This window comes from Saimiri boliviensis, chromosome 2, assembly GCF_048565385.1.
Source record: "Saimiri boliviensis isolate mSaiBol1 chromosome 2, mSaiBol1.pri, whole genome shotgun sequence".
NCBI classification, from domain to species: Eukaryota; Metazoa; Chordata; class Mammalia; order Primates; family Cebidae; genus Saimiri; species Saimiri boliviensis.
In genome coordinates, this window is record NC_133450.1 from 46,555,377 (window position 1) to 46,576,960 (window position 21,584).

At 46.0% G+C, this 21,584-nt stretch overlaps 1 protein-coding gene across 7 annotated transcripts in view; it reads right to left on the bottom strand.

Annotated features, from left to right (window-relative positions):
• Positions 1–21,584, bottom strand: part of ACIN1 (apoptotic chromatin condensation inducer 1) — a 39,585-nt gene that overhangs the window by 2,037 nt on the left and 15,964 nt on the right. For 2 of the 7 annotated variants that reach the window (XM_010335047.3, XM_010335051.3), the window contains 13 exons: positions 19,446–20,744; positions 18,733–18,951; positions 18,078–18,193; positions 8,478–8,619; positions 4,937–4,979; positions 2,992–3,125; positions 2,742–2,894; positions 2,111–2,252; positions 1,633–1,778; positions 1,124–1,231; positions 876–983; positions 305–629; positions 86–186 (listed from right to left, as the gene is read on the bottom strand). In XM_010335047.3, coding sequence (XP_010333349.1) covers positions 86–186; positions 305–629; positions 876–983; positions 1,124–1,231; positions 1,633–1,778; positions 2,111–2,252; positions 2,742–2,894; positions 2,992–3,125; positions 4,937–4,979; positions 8,478–8,619; positions 18,078–18,193; positions 18,733–18,951; positions 19,446–20,744 — 3,036 coding nt within the window. Of the gene's footprint in view, positions 1–85; positions 187–304; positions 630–875; positions 984–1,123; positions 1,232–1,632; positions 1,779–2,110; positions 2,253–2,741; positions 2,895–2,991; positions 3,126–4,936; positions 4,980–8,477; positions 8,620–10,121; positions 15,281–18,077; positions 18,194–18,732; positions 18,952–19,445; positions 20,745–21,584 lie in introns of those variants that run through there. The other 5 variants (XM_010335050.3, XM_010335049.3, XM_010335048.3 and 2 more) reach the window with 5 other exon arrangements.

Below are 21,584 nucleotides of genomic sequence, written 5' to 3' on the forward strand. Positions count from 1 at the left end.
CACTTTCGAAGTCACATGAATATTCCTTCACCCTGACCTCGAGCCTCGGTGCCACTCTGAGCAGGGCACAAAAAAGAGCACTCACCTGGCTGTCAGTCAGTGGGAGCCAATAGATACAGGGAGCTGCCTTGGTCTTTCGGAAAAGGTCGTCCAGCAGCTTGGCAGGTGGTTCCTCCTGGGCTTTCTCTGAGGTGGAAGACAGTGAACAAGATTTGACCCATCTGACCCTCCGTCCCGTCCCATCCCATCTGGGTCTCTTCCCCACCTACTAGTGGGTATGTGTACTCCATAGCTAAGTACCCACCTTTCTTCTCACTCTTCTTTTCTTTAGACTTCGCACGTTCCTTGCGGCGGCGGTCACGGGACCTTGATCGCGAACGGGGCTCTTCTCGAACTTTGTCCCGATCCCATTCGCGCTCTGATCGAGTCCGCTCCCGCCGCTCCATTTCCCGTTCTCGCTCTGCCCACTGTTCCCGCACTGCCCGCTCCTGCTCCCGCTGCTCTGCCCTGGGGTGCTGTGGTGGCTGGACCGGGGGTGGGGGTGGCGGGTGCAGGGGCCGTGGTATCCCCTGATCCTCTGTCTTAGTTTCAGAGGGACGGTCCACCAAGAGGCCTCGGTGATAATCCAGCTGCGGGGAGAGGAGGGACGAGGACAGTCGGGATAGAGATGATATCATCACTCCCACTGAAGGAGCCCAGGCACCAGGGGTACAGACACTTTGAAGCCCCATGGTATAATTAAAAGAACCAAAGCCAGGGAGGAAGAGGAAAGAACAGAATCAGACGGCAGGTCCGGCAAGGATCTCAGCTGAAATCTAGCAGATAATGGCTTCCCTGCCCCTTCCTCCCCTCCTTCCTTTCCCTAGGTTTCTTACCTCATCTTGCTCGGCATAGTCGGCACAAAGGAATTTGGGATTGGACTGGGGCCATTTGACCCCATGCAGAGCTGTTCGGGTGGCAACAGCTTCCTCTACTGTTGAGTACTGGTGAAGGAAGGTAGAAGGCGGAGGGTCACAGTGTGTCTGCAACCCTCTTCACTTGCTGCAACACCCTTAAACCTGCCCACGTTGGTCACAAAAGGAAATATATGCCATGACTTATAGAATCAGCATCTTCCCCTCACCGTTACAAAGCAATGAGATTTGATTTTGTCAATCCAGAAGGCCTCTTCCACCAAGGTTCCTGTGCGCCCCAACAACTCCTTTAGCTGGCCTAAAGTGAAAGGACGGACCTACCAAAGAAAATAAGACTTTCAGGGTCTTGAAAAAGGCAAGACCACCACCCATATAGCCAGTCTTCAGATTTCCTGAGCTACTGTCACAGGAGTGTAGTTTCAAGGTCTAGATGAGGGCAGAGAGTTTAGGAAGCTGCAGTATTATGTGAGAAGAGTGGTGGCACTGATTTTGACATTGTATATTAGACCCTCTGCAAGCTCAAAACAACCCTACAGGGCGACAGCTTTTTCCCCCCTCATTTTTAGATGAGTAAATAGGTTAAGTAACTCACTCAAGATCAGTGAGTAACTTAATCTATTGGTAGACCAGTTCAACTATGAGTGGAACCTAGGAAGCATAAGCTCAAAGCTCAAACTTAACCACTAAGCAAGGTGGGATGTAAGAAACAATGACTTACCAAATTGGAGATATGGACAATGTTGCTAATCTTGCCCCGGGGTGGGGAGGGCACCTGGGCAGTTCGGACTGGGTCATCAATGGTAATGGAAACTCCAGACTTCTGCTGGCTAATGGAACGTCGAGTTAAGGTATCTCCTAAAGTCACTATCAAGGAGACCACAAGAACAGCTTTTGGTAGGAAGCAATACTGGCTCTTTCACCTTCAGTATGATTCTCAGGGTTCCCTTTCTTTTATACTAAGCAGCCAGTCCTTCAATCTGCAAAGTACTGTGCTAGGCTGACCTCATCATGGAGATTCAAAGATTAAACAGTCAAATCTGGCCTTCAAGTAGCTTATTTAGTATGTAGAAGGAAGAGATGCTATTAAAAAAATATTTAATAAAAAGTTGGGAACACTAAATGCTTTAAGCGATCCAAATGAGGTGCTCTGAGATTTCAGGAGCTTCATTACATTTCTCTCACAATGTGTCACTCACCTTTCTTTACTTCATGCTCTGCAGGTGGGGGCAAGGCCACCTCTACTGACACCTGGGGAGGTACAGGAGGTTCTGCTTCAGGTTCCTTTTCTTCTTCTTCTTCTTCCCTCTGCCCATTCTCCTGGCCCTCTGCAGGTACTACCTATCAAGGTGTCAGAGAACAGAGCAAGTCTGTCAACACCACACTGGCATTTCAGCCTCTGGTTCCCTGGTTAGAGTAGTAGAGTCAACCTAGCACGTTCCTTCCACTAGCAGTATTTCATTATCCAGCTCACCTCTACCAGATCCTGGGGCTGTTAGTGCCTCAGTTGGTAAATTTTTTCTGTAGAGCAAAGTAGTACTTCTGGTTTTGCAGGCCACACGGTCTGCTACAACTACTCATCTCTGGTGATGTAGCAAACAAATAGCCACAGACAAAAGTGAATCAACTGGTGTGGCTGTGTCCCCATAAAACTTTATTTACAACAGGTAGCTAGCTGGATTTAGTAGTCTGACCCCTGAAAGTGTCAATCAACCCAACCCTCTGCACAGATAGGAAAGTTCCCTCCGAAGACTTTATCTCAACTCCTCAGCTGGCTGCTCTGCATCTGTTAGCCCCTCCTTCCCCAACACTGGGGTGCAGAAGCCTTACCTGAGTGACTGTCCGGCATATTTTCAGCCCCTTGTCATGGGTCCCATCATCACCATTACGCTCTGTCTCATCCTCAGAGATGCGAGAGTCATCAGCATGAAGATCCACAACAGCCTCCTGCCCCGCCAGGGGTTTGATGTCGGGGATGAGGCTCTGGGACACAGATACCCCCCACCCCGTTATACTGGGCCCACGTCTACTCCCACCTTAACAGGTCTCATCCTCCCTTCCCTGGCTCCTCCCACCTCACCTTGAGTGATTCAGTGGTGATACTGATGGAAGGTTTCTTCTGCGTGGTGGCTGTGCTGGCTCCCCAACGTCGTTTCCGACCAGGCTGGCCCCCCTCTGTGTCACTGTTTCCAGCTGGCACCCCCTTGGTAGCTGCTGTCCCCAAGAAATAGACCCAACAGTTAGATGATCTCAAGACATCTGCTGGTTCAAACCATAATACCTACAGTTTACCTCTGGCTGGAGTTTTGGTAAAAGCTTAACTTAAATCATATTTGGAGGCCAGGCGCAGTGGCTCATGCCTGTAATCCTAGCACTTTCAGAGGCTGAGGCAGACAGATCATGAGGTCAGGAGCTAGAGATCAGCCTAACCAACATGGTAAAACCCCATCTCTACTAAAAATACAAAAATTAGCTGGGCTTGCTGGCACACCCCCTGTAATCCAAGATACTCAGGAGGCTGAGGCAGGAGAATCACCTAAACCCAGGAGGTAGAGGTTGCAGTGAGCCCAGATTGTGCCACTGCACTCCAGCCTGGGCAACAGAGTGAGACTCTGTCTCAAAAAAAAAAAAAAAAAAAAAAAAAAAAAATCACATTTGGGAATTGGGGAAACCATGGCTTCAGACTTAACACTAAAAGGGCTGGGGTGCCTTCCTGATAGAAACTACTGATCTGCCGGGCGCGGTGGCTCAAGCCTGTAATCCCAGCACTTTGGGAGGCCGAGGCGGGTGGATCACGAGGTCAAGAGATCGAGACCATCCCGGTCAACATAGTGAAACCCCGTCTCTACTAAAAATACAAAAAATTAGCTGGGCATGGTGGCACGTGCCTGTAATCCCAGCTACTCAGGAGGCTGAGGCAGGAGAATTGCCTGAACCCAGGAGGCGGAGGTTGCGATGAGCCGAGATCGCGCCATTGCACTCCAGCCTGGGTAACAAGAGCAAAACTCTGTCTCAAAAAAAAAAAAAAAAAAAAAAAAAAAAAAGAAACTACTGATCTAAAAGCAGTAAGGGAGGGTCAGCTAGTTTGATGAGAAGTTTAGACTTTTAATGGTAGACACTAGTATCTTAAGTAGTGGGGAAGACAAACTGAGGATATGTAAATGCATAAGAAACAAGAACACTATGCGATATTAACATCTAAGATCACGATGAGATCTGGTCTTTAATTTTCACACTACAGATTTACATTTAAGTTATAAACATCTATTACTCGTTTGTAATATAGAATTCCTCATTAGGGAAAATGTTAAAATTGTCATTGTTTGCGGCGTGGAGCACTTTCATTTCCTCAGGTGCTCTCTTAGAATAATGCATAAACTGCTATCGGGTGTGGTGGCTCATGCCTGTAATCCCAGCACTTTGGGAGACTGAGGAGAGTGGAGGTGTCAGGAGTTTAAGACCAGCGTGGCTAACATGGTGAAACCCTGCATCTAATACAGATACAAAAAATTAGCTGGGCATGGTGGTAGACCCCTGTAATCCTAGCTACTTGGGAGGCTGAGGCAGGAGAATTGCTTGAACCCAGGAGATGGAGGTTGCAGTGAGCCAAGATTGCATCACTGCAGTCTGGCCTGAGTGACAGGGCGAGACTCCGTCAATTTAAAAAAAAAAAAAAAAGCATAAACTGCTAAGCAGTATACAGGAGTCTCTGAAACTCACTCCTTGTTGAGTATTCAGATTTCTGAAAGAATAAACACCACTAAGGCTAAATGGGACATGGTCTGAGACACCTCACAGTGTATCTCATTAAAATGTTGACTAGGGAAATACAATGGAGACTGTCTAAAGTTTTGAATTTCAAAATGCAACCCTACAAAGAAAAGGATTCAGATTTGCTAGGCACAATGGGTGGGGCAAGAGGGAGTGGTCTATGAATACCACTGAGAATGAAAATCTGGTTCTCAATGAATGTTGACTCTTACGGTATTCCCGACTTTTTATCAGCGATTTGGGGCTAAACTTACAGACAACGGAGATCTTCCTCTTGAATGATTTGGGCAGCGAGCTCTGTATAAAGAAGAGAAGGGGGAAAAAAAGAGAAAGAGAGACACCCCACAGAGAGGGGGGAAGGAGGTTAGATGGGGCAGTCTTAGCATAGCCTCCAAAGACACAGAGAGAGAGAGAGAGAAAGAGAGAGAGAGAGAGAGAGAGAGAGAGAGAGAGAGAGACACAGAGACAGACAAGAGACCAAAACAGAAGCGGCAAACGGCAAAAACGAAGTAGAATCAATGCAAGTTAGAGAAAAAAATAAAACTAAACATCAGAGCAGGGAAAAGTCATCTATTCCGTATCACACCTGTGTATTAGCTTAACCAGAAATAAGCTGGAAGAGGAATTCAGCAGTCTCTCAGACCCTTAAAGATGTTGGTCATGCCCTCTCTTTCACTGTTTGAGTAGAGAGGACACCAAGCCAAACAAACTGTGCCCCAAACAGGGCATTTAGCTCTCCCAGGTCCTTCCTTGCTAACTTGAGGAAACAAGGAAAACCAACTTTGGATGGCAACTTCAACAAGGTAACCTTCCTTTCTTCAATGGCCAGACAATGGCTTTGAGATGCTTGGACAGCAGACTGTCATGTCAAGACTGCCCAGACCCCATCACACCATGGAAAAGGGCAGCACCAGACCCACTGGAGATGAGGATCTTAAGCCAAATGCTAGCAGAAAGAACTTAAAGGTGTCTTTAGTAAAGGAAGGTTTTAATAAAGGGCAGACTGTGGCCAAGGAGATTCTTAGGCTTTCCAGCCACTGCAGGGAGCTCCAGCAGAGTGTTACTGTTTCCTCTCCAACCAGGGCTCAAGCCTTAGGGCTCTGCCAAGGACGAGAAGACATCTTTGGGACAAGTTTCTGCCCCACTCAGTGGGTGAAAGATGAAAGACTATGGAGGTGGGTAAAAAAAAAAAAAGCAAGAGAAAAAGGGAACAGAGTATTTTTCAATGTAGGTGCTTATTTCTGGAAAAACTAAGACTACTCTACCACTCTTCTAAAGGGTAGGGCAGAAACCTTGTGATGAAATCCTTTCCCCCATCCACCCCCACCCCCAGCCCCGTTTGTGTCATCTAACCAAGTCTCCTCGGTCTCTTTAAGGACCAGCCTGACCCCTAGCCAGGCCACTCTGGATGGGTAAGTTAGTGAGAGGAAAAAGAAAAAAAAAAAAAAAAAAAAAAAAAAAAAAAAAAAGTCTTAAAACAGGAAAAACATGAACCAAATAAATAAATAAATAAATAAATAAAAGAAATCAGAAAAAATAAAGATATAGAAAAATTAAAATAAGAGATTAAAAAAAGAGGAAGAAAATAAAGAAGAAAATAAACTAGGAATATGACAAATGTTCCAGGTACCATCTCACACCTGGGATCTTCAGTTCAGCCAATCGCACCTCACTGTGTACTGTATCTAGTCAACCGCCGGTCCAATCAGAATGAGCCCTCCCTGCTAGGCGCTGTGCAATTGGTGGGGGGTTGGGTTGGCAAAAAAGGTGGGCGCACGGCGTGGTAGTCAGCACGGCACTGCCAGAGTCCTCCCAGGGGCGCAGGGGGGGCGGGAGGGAAACGTGTGGGGGGACGCTGCCCAGTTTCCATGATGTCAAGACAGTTCACTGGCGGTGGCCAGGCTCAGCGAGGGATAGAGGGGGGAAAGGGGCAGAGACATCAGTCCGGGCCCTGTAGGGACATCATCTTGCAGTCCCTGATGAGATGGCCTGTGAGTAGCCGGAATGATCCTTGCCTTTTATCGTGAGAGGCAGGCAGGACCCTATGTCCACCAGTAGCAAGCTGCAGCCATAACACCACCCAATACTTGGAATCCAGGTGATGACTCCAGAGTCCCTTTCTCCTCTGCCTGTAACTGGGGAGGGGGTCCTCTCACCGAGTGGGATCATGGAGCCTCTGATGAAGGTAGCCTGGGGGTAGTAGGTGAATATCCCCAGGACCTGGCGCACATTCAGCAGCAAGGTCAGAATACTTTTCTTCGGAGAGTTGTGGGTGGCATCTCCTCAGGGACTCCAGCTGAGACAGTGGTTCCAGTCAGGTGGATGAAATGAGTCCCTGCCTCCAGGGATGGAGGAGAAGTTGGAGCAACCAACATGCTGCCCTTCACCATGGACAACAGGGACCAAAGGAAAGTCCATCTGATGTGGTGATACATGGGCTGGGCTGTCATCAGCATTAAATCCCCGGGGCTCAGACCCTAGACTCCTCTGCACGGTTCCTAGTCGTCACAGCTTAAGTAGAGGGTCCCATTCAGTGTTTTACGGCATGGCACTGCGATCGCAAACTTTAGGAGGTCTTGGTGCCCTAGATGGGGATCCCAACAGTCTGTAGCAAACAAGGCAACCCACAGTCCTCAAAAGGGCAAGGGCATGTGGGCAAGCGCCCCAGCACTGGCACAAGCTCTTCTTGGGGTGTCCCAAGTAGGGAGATGATGCAAGTCCACCCCTTTCCAAATGTTTTTGCTTGCTCAATACAAGTCTCTCCAGAACAGTTCTTCTTGGCCCCCTGATGTAAGCAAGACAGGGAGGCAAAAGGGGGCCCATCACAGAAGCCCATATACATGCCCCCCTCTGGCCAAGACACCTGGATAGCAGACTTGGCTCTGATTGGGCAGCTCAGTAGCAGCGGGTGGGTCCAGAGGAAGAGGCGGCATCAGCGATTGGCCAGGTGGGCAGGGTTTTATTTTACGGGCGGATTACCGTACATGAGGTACTTGGACAAAGTTTTACGGGGAAGAAGGACCTTGTAATAAATAATATTCTGCACATCAAATCACTTTCACCGGCCCCCACCCCCGCAACACACACCAGAAAAAGGCTACACACACAACAGTCCCTCCCACCCTGTTAGCCCACTCCTAAACCCAGCTAATTCTTTCTCAATTACTTTAAGAGCCAAGAAGACTTCGCTGCCTCTGATGGGGGAAGCCCCCTGAACTGGGTGCAGGACACAAGATAACAATATGCCAAAAAGGAGGTAGAGGGATCAGGTCACAGACAACTGAGAAGGGGCCTTCTGGATCACAAGCGCTGGCTTCTAAGTAGCTACATCTCTGCAATGAGACCACTAGGGGGCAGAGGAGGAACAAAAACGTCTCAGCATGGCTGGTCTGGTGAGAACCACGAATGTCCACTAGATGGCGTTGGGCTCCCTCAGGCTTTTAAAAAGGAGGGAAAGCTAAAGGAGTTACCACCAGGAAAAGCTTGGGAAGACAGCAGGAAAAGCTGAACATGAATCTTCAGGGGCAATTATCAGACTTTCCAGTTAGTTACAAACATCCAGAGTCTGGGCACTACTTCCCCAACAAAGAAAGGAGAATAATTGAGCCCTGTCCCCATCACAAGGGGTATCCCTTGCTAACCAGCGAATTCTCTTGGCCCTACCCTGATTCATGTCCCTGCCCTCATCCCTCCTTTAAGTTAACCCACTGTGTAAGAGGGATCACTAGAGTGGTCTACTCTTTCCCCTAGGTCCATTCCTGCCCACCCACCCCAACAGGTGGCTTGGATGTTTACCTCTTTCTTCTCCTCATCTTCAGCACTGCCCTCTGGGCGATCATCATTGCTGACTTGGTCTGCAATGGGTATGGGAGGTTCTGGAACATCATTTTCAGGTCTGTTTTCACTTGTGTCCATGGTCACTTCCTCCTTCTCCTCACTGACAGGAGGGGGGAGAGGTTGGGGTGGAGGGCAGAAAAGAACCAAGGGGAAGAGAGAGCAAGATGTTAGTTACTGGGTCAGGAAACCCCCATGCCTCATCACTCGGGTGGGATTAGGAGGGCTACTTTTCAGATCAAGGTTAGAGACCTTGTCCCAATGGGAAAAGTGGGAAACAGATTCTCCTTGGGGGAAGAGTGTGGATCACAGCAACCACATCCACCCACTGCCCAGATGAGTTCAAGTTATTTGTGGGGTTAGGACTGTAACTGTTCTCAAATAATAACTCACCAGAGTACTCTTAAATGAAAGGACGAACACCCTCCCCTGAAAATAGTCCCACAAAAGTGACTGTGATTTGTCCACAACCCTGTGGCTTCAGTCTCCCTGGCCAAAGACACCTTTATGTGGCAAAACTGCATGAGAAACTAAGGGAAGCCCGATTCCCTTAAAAAGACAAGAAAGAATGGCCATGGCTGTGGCAAACAAGCCTGACCCGTGTTTAATCAACTGCTTAATAAGTAAAGGCCTGCTGACCCTCAGGATCTGGAGACACCAGCATGGAGAAACTAGTAGGGGTGAGGGCTGCAGGGAAGAAGCAGGCCTGGCAAGGTTCAAGCTTCAAGGACCCTCTCTCATCCAAAAGGAAAAATTAAAACTGCTGAATAGAGTACAAGAGCTCAGAGATGATTAGGGCCACTTTTACCTGAGAGTTGTAGAAACTGTTCTTACATTCGGCTTTCACCCAGTTTCTCCCACTCCCTCATTCCGACTTCCAAGTGATAAAGACAGCAGGCCTCCTAGTCAGGACACGCCCTCCCCCACACAGGCAGCTTCCCCCCGTGAACACCAAACCCACTCTCCCACTCTTAATCTCCCAAGTTAGCTCCCATTTCAGGAAAAGAATCCCAGAGATTCACTTCAGATAAACTATCTTTCCACCTTTGATTGCTGCCTTCATCCCTAACTTCTATCTCAAATCTCACCCGCTCTACCACCCAAAAACTGGGCCAAAAAAATCAAGATGATCAGAGGCCTAAGTCTCAGGACAGGGGAAACCAAGCCTCCCAGGCCGATAACCACCAGCAGAAAAGTCAGCATTCCCAACAGGCTGACTGACACTCAGAGGTCAGAAGAACCTCCCTAGAGCAGTCAAGGAGGGATGTACTAGGGGGCTAGGGGGAGGGGAAAATTGGAACTGTGCCCCCAGCTAACAGGCCCCCACAGAAAACACGAGCTTGAACTGCTTACATCTAGAGAAAAGGCTTATGCCAAAAAAAATATATATATATATATATATATATATATATATATGTATATTTCCCACACAGAAAGGGCAAGTGGAGCCAATTAGAAACTGGGCAGGAAGGACAAAGGGGGAAAGCAGAATGACTGAAAACAAACCAAAACGAAAGACGGAATGAAAGCCATGAGGAAGAGAAGGAAGATGAAGGGAGCCAGAGCGGTAGGGAAAAGGCACACATGGAAATGTGAAGCTCTCACCCTTCTTTGCTTTCTGATAACATGATTTTTTTTCTCCCCCTGGAAGTGCTGTTTATCCCTTTCTGGAATGGAAGAAATAACAAAAACCAAACAAAAAAAATCCTAAAAAAATTAAAAACAAAAACAAAAACACACCTTCCTTGTCCCAAGATCCCACCACCTCCTCCCCAGCCACCCGATCCAGAGAGAGAAAATTGAGATGTAGCAACCGGGGATCCAAAAAATGGTAAATGGAAGGGGAGGTGGTGGTGGTGCGGGGAGGCTAAAACAGATCTGGCTTTTAAGAGATAAGCGTTAAGTCCTCACGGCAAACCCCGAGTTCGGCTGGATTGATCTCTCTGGAGAAGGAGGAAGAGGGCCAGGCTGCTGGTAGTGGCTGGCTCTATTGTATTGGCGGAGCGGCAGCGATCAGCCGGAGACATGCAGGGGAGCCATCTTGCCACTTACCCAGCAGCCCGTGTGCGCGGATGGGGGAGGGCCCTGCTGCAGCAGGGGAGGAGAAAGAAGAGGGAGGGAGCTGAGTGAGCAAGGTTCTTATCCTTTGGCAGGCCACAGGGAGCTGACTGCTAGCTGGAGAGGCCTGGCCTTCTTTTCTCAGGTTACAGCAGTTACAGAAGCCTAACCCCCCAGGGCTGGAGTGCTCCCTCCTGGTCTTCCCAGGGGGCAAGGGAGGGGTGGGTGGAGGACATAGAAAGTTACAGCTGCTTGATTGGAAGATTCCAGAAAATAGAAGGCAGGAAAACAGAGGTGGGAGTGAAAAAGGATTAAGTAAGAATGATAAAGCCAAAGCTGAAGTGATTAAAGAAGAATGGTAATGAAAGCTGGATAGAGGGTGGGGCATGAGGAATGTTTTAAGTGCCTATCACCCTCTATCCAGGAATCTAGGCAGGGAACACTGAAACCAGACCAGCCAGTCAGATGCTGCAGGTAGGGAAGTGGGATGGGAATTGTCACTATCCAATCACCACAGTAACTAACTGGCTGCTCACTCTGACAACGACCACGTGTTACTACTCCAACATGTCCTTTTCCCAGGATGGTGGAGGGAACTGGATAAGCAGGGAAGGAAGAGTTCTTTTTTGAATTACCAGTAGAAGGGAGACAGGGGGTGGTGTCTCTGAAGAGATGACAGACAACTTTGTTTCACAGAGTCTTTAATAAGGTCACCCTGCCCCAGGGTCCAATGGGGCCAGAAAAAGAAAGGATAAACAGGGCAAGGGGACCTTGGGTAGCTGAAGCTTGAAGGCCACTTCTTGAAGCAAGGGCTCCAAGGTGAAGCTCTAAAGTAGATAAGACAGTGAAGTGAGTGCTGTTATATATGGGACGGGGGAGATCAGCTGGGACAGAAAGTTATTGGGAACTAAGCAGAAAATATTAATCATGGGAATCTTCACTAGACCAAATACGAAGTTGGAACCAGATGCTAGTAATTCAAAAAGTGCTCCGTAGATACTCAAAATGCTTATTTGTTGACTGCAGAGATATTTCTTTTGTATCCTAGTGGCAGCAGCAGTTTAACACTAAAACTTCTGAGAACCAAAGCTCAGTGTCTCATGTAACACGTGCTTTTAGCTAGGAATGAAATTTTCTCCTCGTGGCTTAAAATCTTACACTTACAACGCCAACTGCAGGCCAAAGTGGCCATATTTATACATTACTTTAGATGTTCCCTTTCACATAGTGGTCCCTGTCTGCTCAGAGTCAGGTTGAAGACTTTGGAGTCAGACTAGCTAGCCCCATCCTGTTACAAGCTGTGTGACAGTAGGTAAGTTCCTGGTTCTGTGTATCTGTTTTGTAATCTGTAAAGTGGGGATAATAACAATGCCTATTTCATGGAACAGTGTAATAAGTGTTAGCTCTTAAGAGTCTGGCTTGGAGGACACCCCAAGTGAAGGTACAGATATATATAAAACACATGTACACTTAATAGGCCATTATCTCATTTGATGCCACCTCTGAGACTCTGAGTTTCCTCAAATAGTAGACTGCTTGTTCTCTGAGGCAAAGCCATTTGGTGATTGGCACAACAGGTTTTCAGCAATGCCCTTATCACTCTGTATAACTGCTACTTTACCTGCTCTCATCTCTACCCTGCATAATTCCTCAAGGGGAGGGATTGCACCTCTTAGCCCCTTAGGGCCTAACACAAAGTAATGTTCCCTATTTCTGAATTAGGGTGTCATTGACAGTACCAAGCGGCCACATACTAAATGCTTGCTAACCTGTAAGTTTTATTGAAAAAAAATTTTTTGGCCAGGTGCAGTGGCTTACACCTGTAATGCCAGCACGTTGGGAGGCTGAGGTTGGCAGATCACCTGAGGATGGGAGTTTGAGACTAGCCTGACAACATGGTGAAACCCTGTGTCTACTAAAAATACAAAAATCAGCCGGGTGTGGATGGTGCATGCCTGTAATAGCAGCTATTCGGGAGGCTGAGGCAGGAGAATGGCTTCAACCCAGGACACTGAGGCTGCAGTGAGCCGAGATCACGCCATTGCACTCTAGCCTGGGCAAACAAAGTAAAACTCTGTCCTTTCTGCTGCCCGCCCCCACCTTTTTTTTTTTTTTAAGAAGTGTCACGTTGTTGGAACATAAGGAGTGAAACTGTCTCAAAAAAAGAAAAAAGAAAAAAATTTTTTTCTACAATCCCCACAAAGAATGTTATGCCACAGAAAATGTTACCTTCAGCCATCCTCAAATAAAATGCTGTTTATCCACTGTCCTAAAATACTTTGTTAATACGCCTCTCCAGAAGCAGCTGACTCTGAGCGATTTTGTTATTGAAAATCCTACTTCCTTTTTTTAAGAATAAGAATTTTACCATGCTCCCTTTGCCCTCTTAAGACATAGGAGGCGTGTGTTTTTTATTTCCCCATGATCAATTCTGTGGAACCCAAAAATTCTGAACATTTTATTTTCAGTCGATAATGAGGGCTGGTGTGGTGTCTAATGCCTGTAATTCCAACACTTTGGGAGGCTGAGGTGGGAGGATTGCTTGAGACCAGCCTGGCCAACATGGTGAAACCCCATCTCTACTAAAAATTCAAAAATTAGCTGGGTGTGGTGGCCCGCATCTGTAGTCCTAGCTGCTCAGGAGGCTGAGGTACGATAATTGCTTGAACCCAGGAGGAGGTTGTTACAGTGAGCAGAGATTGCCCCACTGCACTCCAGCCTGGCTAAGAGTAAAACGTCTCCAACAAAAAAAAAAAAAAAAAAAAAAAAGAAGACAATGAGGATGAGGAATCCTTGAAACTGTCCCTATAATGACTCTACTTGCTAGTCTAGAACCAAAGCCTTGTTAACTACATGTCAGAGCCCGACACAGCGTTAAGTCTTGTAATTGCATGGAATAAGCAGTAGGGATATCTATCCACAATTAAACAGTACACAATGCATTTATAGCTCAGAAGAAAAGGACTGTACTACTAAGAGGCTAATAATATCACATTATACAATTCATATGTGAATATGAATGAGATTCAGAGAAGCTAATGGAAAAGGAAATTCCTACAGGCATATTTCTTTAAATTTTAGTTATTATGAAAATTCATGAGGAGCTGAAGAACTGATATGAAAATTTAATAAGAAACAGTGGGACTAGATACCTTCAGGAGCATACTGGTCCCAAGATAAACAAAAACCGTTTGATTTTGGGGTATGTGGCCTTAGATAATTTCTCAGTAGAGGAAACTATTGATGACAACAAATTGTGCTTTTTCATGCATCATTTGGGATACTGGCATTGTATGTCTCCTGGGGAATATCAATTACACCATCATATTGGCTTAAGGAACTATTACCTTACTCCTACACAGACAGAAGGACAAACATGCATTATACCAAGAGCTTAAAGCTGCTATTGCCTACTAAGGTTGTGCATACAGGAAGGCTGTATTGAGGAAAATCCAGCTCTGAATTAACTACAACTGAATGATACAGTTGCCCACACAAACAACTCCCCTCTTTCCTTTCTTTCCCTATTTTTTTTTTTTTTTTTTTTTTGAGATGGAGTTTCGCTCTTGTTACCCAGGCTGGAGTGCAATGGCGCGATCTCTGCTCACCGCAACCTCCGCCTCCTGGGCTCAGGCAATTCTCCTGCCTCAGCCTCCTGAGTAGCTGGGATTACAGGCATGAGCCACCATGCCCAGCTAATTTTTTGTATTTTTAGTAGAGACGGGGTTTCACCATGTTGACCAGGATGGTCTCGATCTCTTGACCTCGTGATCCACCCGCCTTGGCCTCCCAAAGTGCTGGGATTACAGGCTTGAGCCACCGCGCCCGGCGTATTTTTTTTTTTTTTTTTTTTTAAGTAAAAAGAGAATACCACTATTTTCTGCTGTATGGGTACTTTTTTTTTTTTTTGAGACGGAGTTTTGCTCGTTACCCAGGCTGGAGTGCAATGGCGCGATCTCGGCTCACCGCAACCTCCGCCTCCTGGGTTCAGGCAATTCTCCTGCCTCAGCCTCCTGAGTACCTGGGATTACAGGCACGTGCCACCATGCCCAGTGAATTTTTTGTATTTTTAGTAGAGACAGGGTTTCACCATGTTGAACAGGATGGTCTCGATCTCTTGACCTCGTGATCTGCCCACCTCGGCCTCCCAAAGCGCTGGGATTACAGGCTTGAGCCACCACACCCAGCCAGGTACATTTTTGTTATACCCAGAGTTTTGAACAGGACTCAACTGAAACAGGACTGAGGACCCACAAATTTCTGCTCCAAACAATGAAAAAGACACCTTACCTCATAAATTTAGAATTCCTGAGGCACAATCAGAATCAGAATGGATTTAACCAAATACAGCAAAAAAGTCAATCTCTTCCAAGTGGTGACATGTCCTTGAAGTCTAATTTTTTTTTTTTAACACATTACTGCTCTGTTTTTTAGAGTTGTATGACTTCTTGTTGAAACAGAGAGAAACCAAGGTTAGGCCACAAATGGTCTTACTCTTCTTTTTTTTTTGAGACAGAGAGTTTCCCTTTTGTTGCCCAGGCTGGAGTGCAATGGCATGATCTCAGCTCACTGACTCCTGGGTTCAAGTGATTCTCTTGTCTCAGCCTCCCAACTAGGTGGGATTATAGGTATGCACCATCATGCATGGCTAATTTTTTTTTTTTTTTTTTTTTTTGAGACGGAGTTTCGCTCTTGTTACCCAGGCTGGAGTGCAATGGCGCGATCTCGGCTCACCGCAACCTCCGCCTCCTGGGTTCAGGCAATTCTCCTGCCTCAGCCTCCTGAGTAGCTGGGATTACAGGCACGCACCACCATGCCCAGCTATTTTTTTTGTATTTTTAGTAGAGACGGGGTTTCACCATGTTGACCAGGATGGTCTCGATCTCTTGACCTTGTGATCCACCCGCCTCGGCCTCCCAAAGTGCTGGGATTACAGGCTTGAGCCACCGCACCCGGCCTAATTTTGTATTTTTAGTAGAGATGGGGTTTCACCATGTTGGTGAGGCTTGTCCTGAACTCCTGACCTCAGGTGATCCACCCACCTTGGCCTCCCAAAGTGCTGGGATTACAAGCATGAGCCACCATGCCTGGCCACGCCATAAATGGTCTTTCCCATTTAGCATTGTTGATTCCACCTTAAAAATTGGCCAAGGCTCTAGAGGACTGGCAGGCTGCACACAACACTCTGGAGGGGTGAGAGACCTGGAATGGTGGTGTTAACCAGTCGTGGTAGGGCCTCCGGAAATGTACGCAACCTTCTCAAAGATTCATTTACCAGATCCAATGCCTATGGGTTTAGGCCTTTAGGCATGTCATTTTGTTAGGCTGTTGAACAAACCATCTGGTAGGCAGTTAGAAAGAAAGCAGCTACGAGTAATGTGTGTGATTTGTTCCTCAGTGGAGACTATTTCTCTATACACTACTCCACTGAGGCTGACCTAGGTAACAATGGACAATCTAAGCATTTGCCCAAGATGCCACTTGCCTATCACCTTATTAAAATCAATGTGATTATCTCAGTCATAAAATGAAGATCAAAACCACCTTTACCTGGGGGATGGGGAAACCTCTATGACTCCAAGCTTCATGTGCCCTGGACTTGCATGGGAATATCCAGAAAAAAAGCTGCTTCAAAACAAAACAAAATACCTTTCTGTTGCTAGCAGCTCATAAACCCACAGAATGTTAAGGCTAGCAAAGAGCTTTTCAGAAAATCATCTTCTTCCCAAGGTGCATAGGAAGCAGTTTCTCAGGTCTGATTAGCAGCAGGGCTGTCAATACCCACTTCAAAACTGCCATTTCACAAAGGACATGCTTTTGTAAAATTGTATGTAAAATGTACCTCCATGGAACTGGGAGGAGGTTATGTCTGGCAGAGGGATATGGAAGAGAAAATGTCACACCATTTCCTCATCGATGATGTAGCTGGGGAATCCTGAACACCTTCCAGAATCCGCTGAGCATTCACTTTATGGTCCTAGAAGAAAAACCCTTTTCCAAAGGATAATGTACCCATTCCAGAAGGGAAACACAAAAAAATGTCAAAGGAAATAGAGTGAACTTTTGGCTGCCAAACAAAAAATGTAATAGCCACAAGATGGCAGCAGAGGCAAGACTATCAGAATGGACAAGGCTCTATCCCCAACAAGGGTATATTGCCATGCAAAAGCTATATAGTAAGGTCTTCAAAAACTATCATTAAAGTCACAAGCATGAGATATAACATGAGATAAATCATGTCACCTGCCCAATACCCTCCAAAAGTCAGAGTTAAAGTACAGTTTGAAGCTCTCAGTAGAGTGTAAATTATTAGACAATTACATATAGGGGAAAATTGTTTTGGTAGCATTATTTAAATGGCATAAAAACAAGCATAGAATAACTTTATGCCAAGTCTACAAAGGACATTCTACAAAGCAGTTCAGGGTTCCTGATGTCTAAAAGCTAAGCAATCTTACTCCCACAGGCTTCATTTTTTTTCATTTCCCATGAGATGTTGAAGCCAGGAATTCTGGTTCACTGGCTTCTTAATTTGTAATACCTATCTGAGAAGAATGAACACCTACTTAATTACAAATTTAACCTGATACGTGTATTTCTCTAAGACTTAACGTAAGGATTTAAAAACTCAATTTAGGCGGGGTGCAGTGGCTCCCACCTGTAATCCCAGCATTTTGGGAGGCCAAGGCAGGTGGATCACAAGATCAAGAGACAGAGACAATCACAGCCAACATAGTGAAACCCTGTCTCTACTAAAACTCTACTAAAAATTCAAAAATTAACTGGGTGTGGTGCACGCATCTGTAATCCCAGTTACTCGGGAGGCTGAGGTAGCAGAATCGCTTGAACCTGGGAGGTAGAGGTTACAGAGAGCCAAGATCGTGCCACTGTACTCCAGCCTGGCGACAGAGTGAGACTCCATCTCAAAAAAGAAAAAGAGAGACCTCCTCTTAATTGTATAAATTTTAAATTCAATCAAATGGTCTTAAGGGTCCAGGAATAAACTTCTTACTTGATAGAACTTTATATTTAGCTGTATTGTATGCTGTAAGAACTAGGGTATCCTAACATAACTAGGGGAAATACACAAACTAAAAAATAGCACCCAGCTGTGCCTTTCTGTATTAAGACCCTCAATATCCTTTACTAAACTGGGTTCCTGGGTAAATATAAGTTAAAGATTAAGATGCCCTGAGTCAATTCCCTTACCTGGTTTTGAGTGTGGAAGCAGAAGCTTCTACTGCCTGAACCATAAAGGAGCTGACTATTTTGGCTGGATGATCCCAGGTGTGTTTTCCTTATGCCCTAATGACCACTTTTCAGGTTACCTTAAAGGTGGCAGCTCCCAACATAGTAATTGAAGTGTAGCCTTTGTCCACATAAAGCTCTGCCTTTCTGCTTTAAAAGGAAACTAGGACTGCTTAGTCCAAGAACCCTAGGGAGCAAAGAACTATCGCACACTCATAGTTCCTTGTTATACTCCGGTCGAGGTATATCACTTACACAGTGTGATGAATCCTTTCTGATTCTGGGAGATGAGAGGTCTGAGTCTCTGAGGTTTGGGGCTGTGTGGCAGCTGGTGGCTCTGCCTCTTCAGCTTCACACTTCTTTGGGCTCCCCTGTCAGGAGATAGCAAAAACAAACAGCAAAGTACTTAAATCTGCTTAGTTCCTTTTCCTCGACCTGGAGCCTGAAAAAGGCAGGACAGGACATACACAGTACCAGCTCCACACGCAGCCCTCTGTATCTTTGTTATTTCATTTTAGAATAAGGAATGGAAAAATAGGTACTTCAAGAATATCTATGGCAGCAACCATTTTATCAGAATTTTTTATTTATTTTTTCCCTTTTCCTCAGTGATCTTGTTCTGACAGAATTCTTTTTTGAGAGAACTGAGCAAAGGCTGCTTCCTTTTGGCAGATAAGAGGAGTCCTGGGGAAGAATTGACCCTGGGAGCCCTGAAGATAACCCTGCTCAGCCTCATGTAGAATTTCCATGAACCAGGGAGCTGGAAATGAGTTAAGTGAGATTAACAGGTATCCCCTACATTTCTACTGACCCTTGTCCAGACTTAACTTTTTAGTTTTATAGCAAAGACAAGAGAGAAGATCTTGCTTAACCCGCCATCTCTGTGTAGGGAGTGGTCACAATAGCCTACCCGCTCAGGCTGTAACCTCTGGGTCACATGCTTTTCAGCTGGCTCAGGCTGACTCAGACGCCTTGCTTGGACAGAGGACGAGGAGGACGATGTCCTCTCCTTTGGCTCAAGGATCTGTAGTTGTGGCACTGGTGGAGTTGCAACCTCCTGACCAGAAGAGGGATCTTTGGTTTCAGTATAGCTGGTGCTGCTGTCCCTGGAGACTCCAGGGCTCAGAGACTAAAACAAAATAAAACACATAACAAGGAAAATTATTGTATATGGTAGATATTCAGTACACTGCTGAGTTTTCCAGTTTCCATGGACCAAATTTTATACTTTAGACCTTTATGTCTGTTTACTCCCATTTAAGTTAGTGGCCTCCTTGTCTGCTTATTTAACAAATAATAGTTTTAACTAGGTGCTGGGTCCTGGGACACACATGTAAAAAGGCATGCCCATACCCTCAAGAAGGTTACGACTAGTGGAGGAGATGAGTATGTAAAGTCAACATTCTCTGATATCAAAGGGACTTAAAATGAAAAAGAACTCCATTTTGGAAACCAATTAATTGAAAATTAGATTCTGAAATGAGGGGAAAGTAATCAGCAAAGGGGACTAAAGGAGGTTTTCTCTCTTCCTTCCAGAAATCATGACAGGTTCTCCAGGGGTTGAAATGAAAACCAATGGAATATGACAGAACATGAATATACCCAGGATTCTCTCATACTCACTTTTCTGCTGTTGCTTGATGCTGAACGAGAACGAGAACGTGAACGTGAACGTGAACGTGAACGTGAACGTGAACGTGAACGTGACCTGGACTCTGATGTTGATCTGGAGCCCATCTTGGGTGTACCACGAGGGTTGGCATGATTACGTGCCTGGGCTACATCTCTCTGCTTGGATCTGAGAGGTGAATGAGACTGAGAACCTGAACTGTCAGGAGAGCGAGACCTTGATCTAGAACTGGAAGAGGAAGATGAGGAGGACCGGCTAGAGGATGAATCAGCTGACTGTTTCAATCTGTGGCCTGGGGGAAGGGTATGAGAAGCTCTTCTGCCTTCCTTCTGTTCCAAAGATGGCTGTTTCAGAGATTCTTCAGTGATTCCTTTGGCCAGTGCTAACTCTTCAATTTTCAGAGGGAGCGGCTGAGCAGATCTGTCTGATTCAGGTTCAAGACTCTTCCAGGCTGAGTAGTCAGACAGTGTGCTTCTCTGAATGAGAGGGAGGACACTCTCCTCTGGCACTTTCTCTGCTGGAGATTCTGCTTTGGTGTCTGCAGGACTTGACAAAGGAGACAGGCCTCCTACCAACTGGACAGTATGCCGAGATACTAACAGCTCCCTGGTCTCAGCAGCTGTATTAGGAGGAGATAACTGAATGAGGACAGGGGGGGCTGGGCCTTCCATGGGCTCTACTTCTTCTTCGCTATGGAGTTGTGTATGAGGTGGTGGTGAAGATGCTTCCTTGGTAAGTAAAGGTGGAGGAGTCTCTTCCTCGCTGGCAGTTTGCTCTGGCTGCACTACAAGTGGGACCTTCTTTAGATCTTCAGTCAGTCGAGGAGGGGAAGGGGATTTCGATTTTTCCTTTAAGCCTTGTGAAGATTTTATTTCTCTTTCTTCCTCCTCAAGGGGAGATGTTTTCATTTCTTTCTCCTGCTGTTGTCTGGCCAAATGGCTCTTCCTAGCCTCTTCCTGGGATCTTGTAACTCTCCCTCCTCTCTCTAACACCTCCTGTTCCTGGGATCTTACTGATTTAGGTCTCTCATCCATTATCTCCTCTGGTTTTACTCTGGGCATCTCTTCCCCCTCCTCTTCCTTAAGCTCTTTCAGGATTGGTGCCTCCCTAGATTTTTGTCCCTCATCATCATCTTCTTCCTCTTCATCATCTTCTTCCTCCTCCTCCTCCTCTTCTTCCTCTTCTGTTTTCAAACTTCGATCTGCTCTGACTCTCAAGTTTCTGGAAGGTGTTTCTTGATCCTCTTCCTCCTCAGCAGGCTGGCTGCCCTCAGAGAGTTTAGCTGCTCTTGCCTGAAAGAACAGATATACAATGGCTTCAAATGTATTTGCTCACAATCAACAGAGGAGACAAAGTATCTAATGAGACACCCCTAGGAAGGAGAAATTCAATGATACATACTGTCAGCAACAGAAACAGGTGTGATAGGAGAAAGTCATGACTAATGTGGTCCTTAGAGCAATCAAAATAGAGTGACCAAAAGGAATATAATAATGAAGCTACTTCTATCTAGTTTTAAGTTTTAGCTTCAAGCATCCTTGTTTTCCCCAATAAAATATTAGCAGAGCCTCTAGAAAGTAGAAAAGGAGGATGCGGGGGCCGAAGAGAACTAACCTACTATCAATTAATATGATTATCTTTTTATCATTTTGGTATTTTTTTTGTCCTTTCCTCTAATCATTTCCTTTGTACAGTCATAATCACACTACACATAACACTTTTGTAGTCTGCCCACTTAATATTGTATCAAATAACTTTTAAGCTTTAATTGGATGGTTAATTATGTCATATCTTATCTAATAATGTGTTTTAAGAATATAAACCACTGGCCGGGCGCGGTGGCTCAAGCCTGTAATCCCAGCACTTTGGGAGGCCGAGGCGGGTGGATCACGAGGTCGAGAGATCGAGACCATCCTGATCAACATGGTGAAACCCCGTCTCTACTAAAAATACAAAAAGTTAGCTGGGCATGGTGGTGCGTGCCTGTAATCCCAGCTACTTAGGAGGCTGAGGCAGGAGAATTGCCTGAGCCCAGGAGGCGGAGGTTGCGGTGAGCCGAGATCGCGCCATTGCACTCCAGCCTGGGTAACAAGAGCGAAACTCCGTCTCAAAAAAAAAAAAAAAAAAAAAAA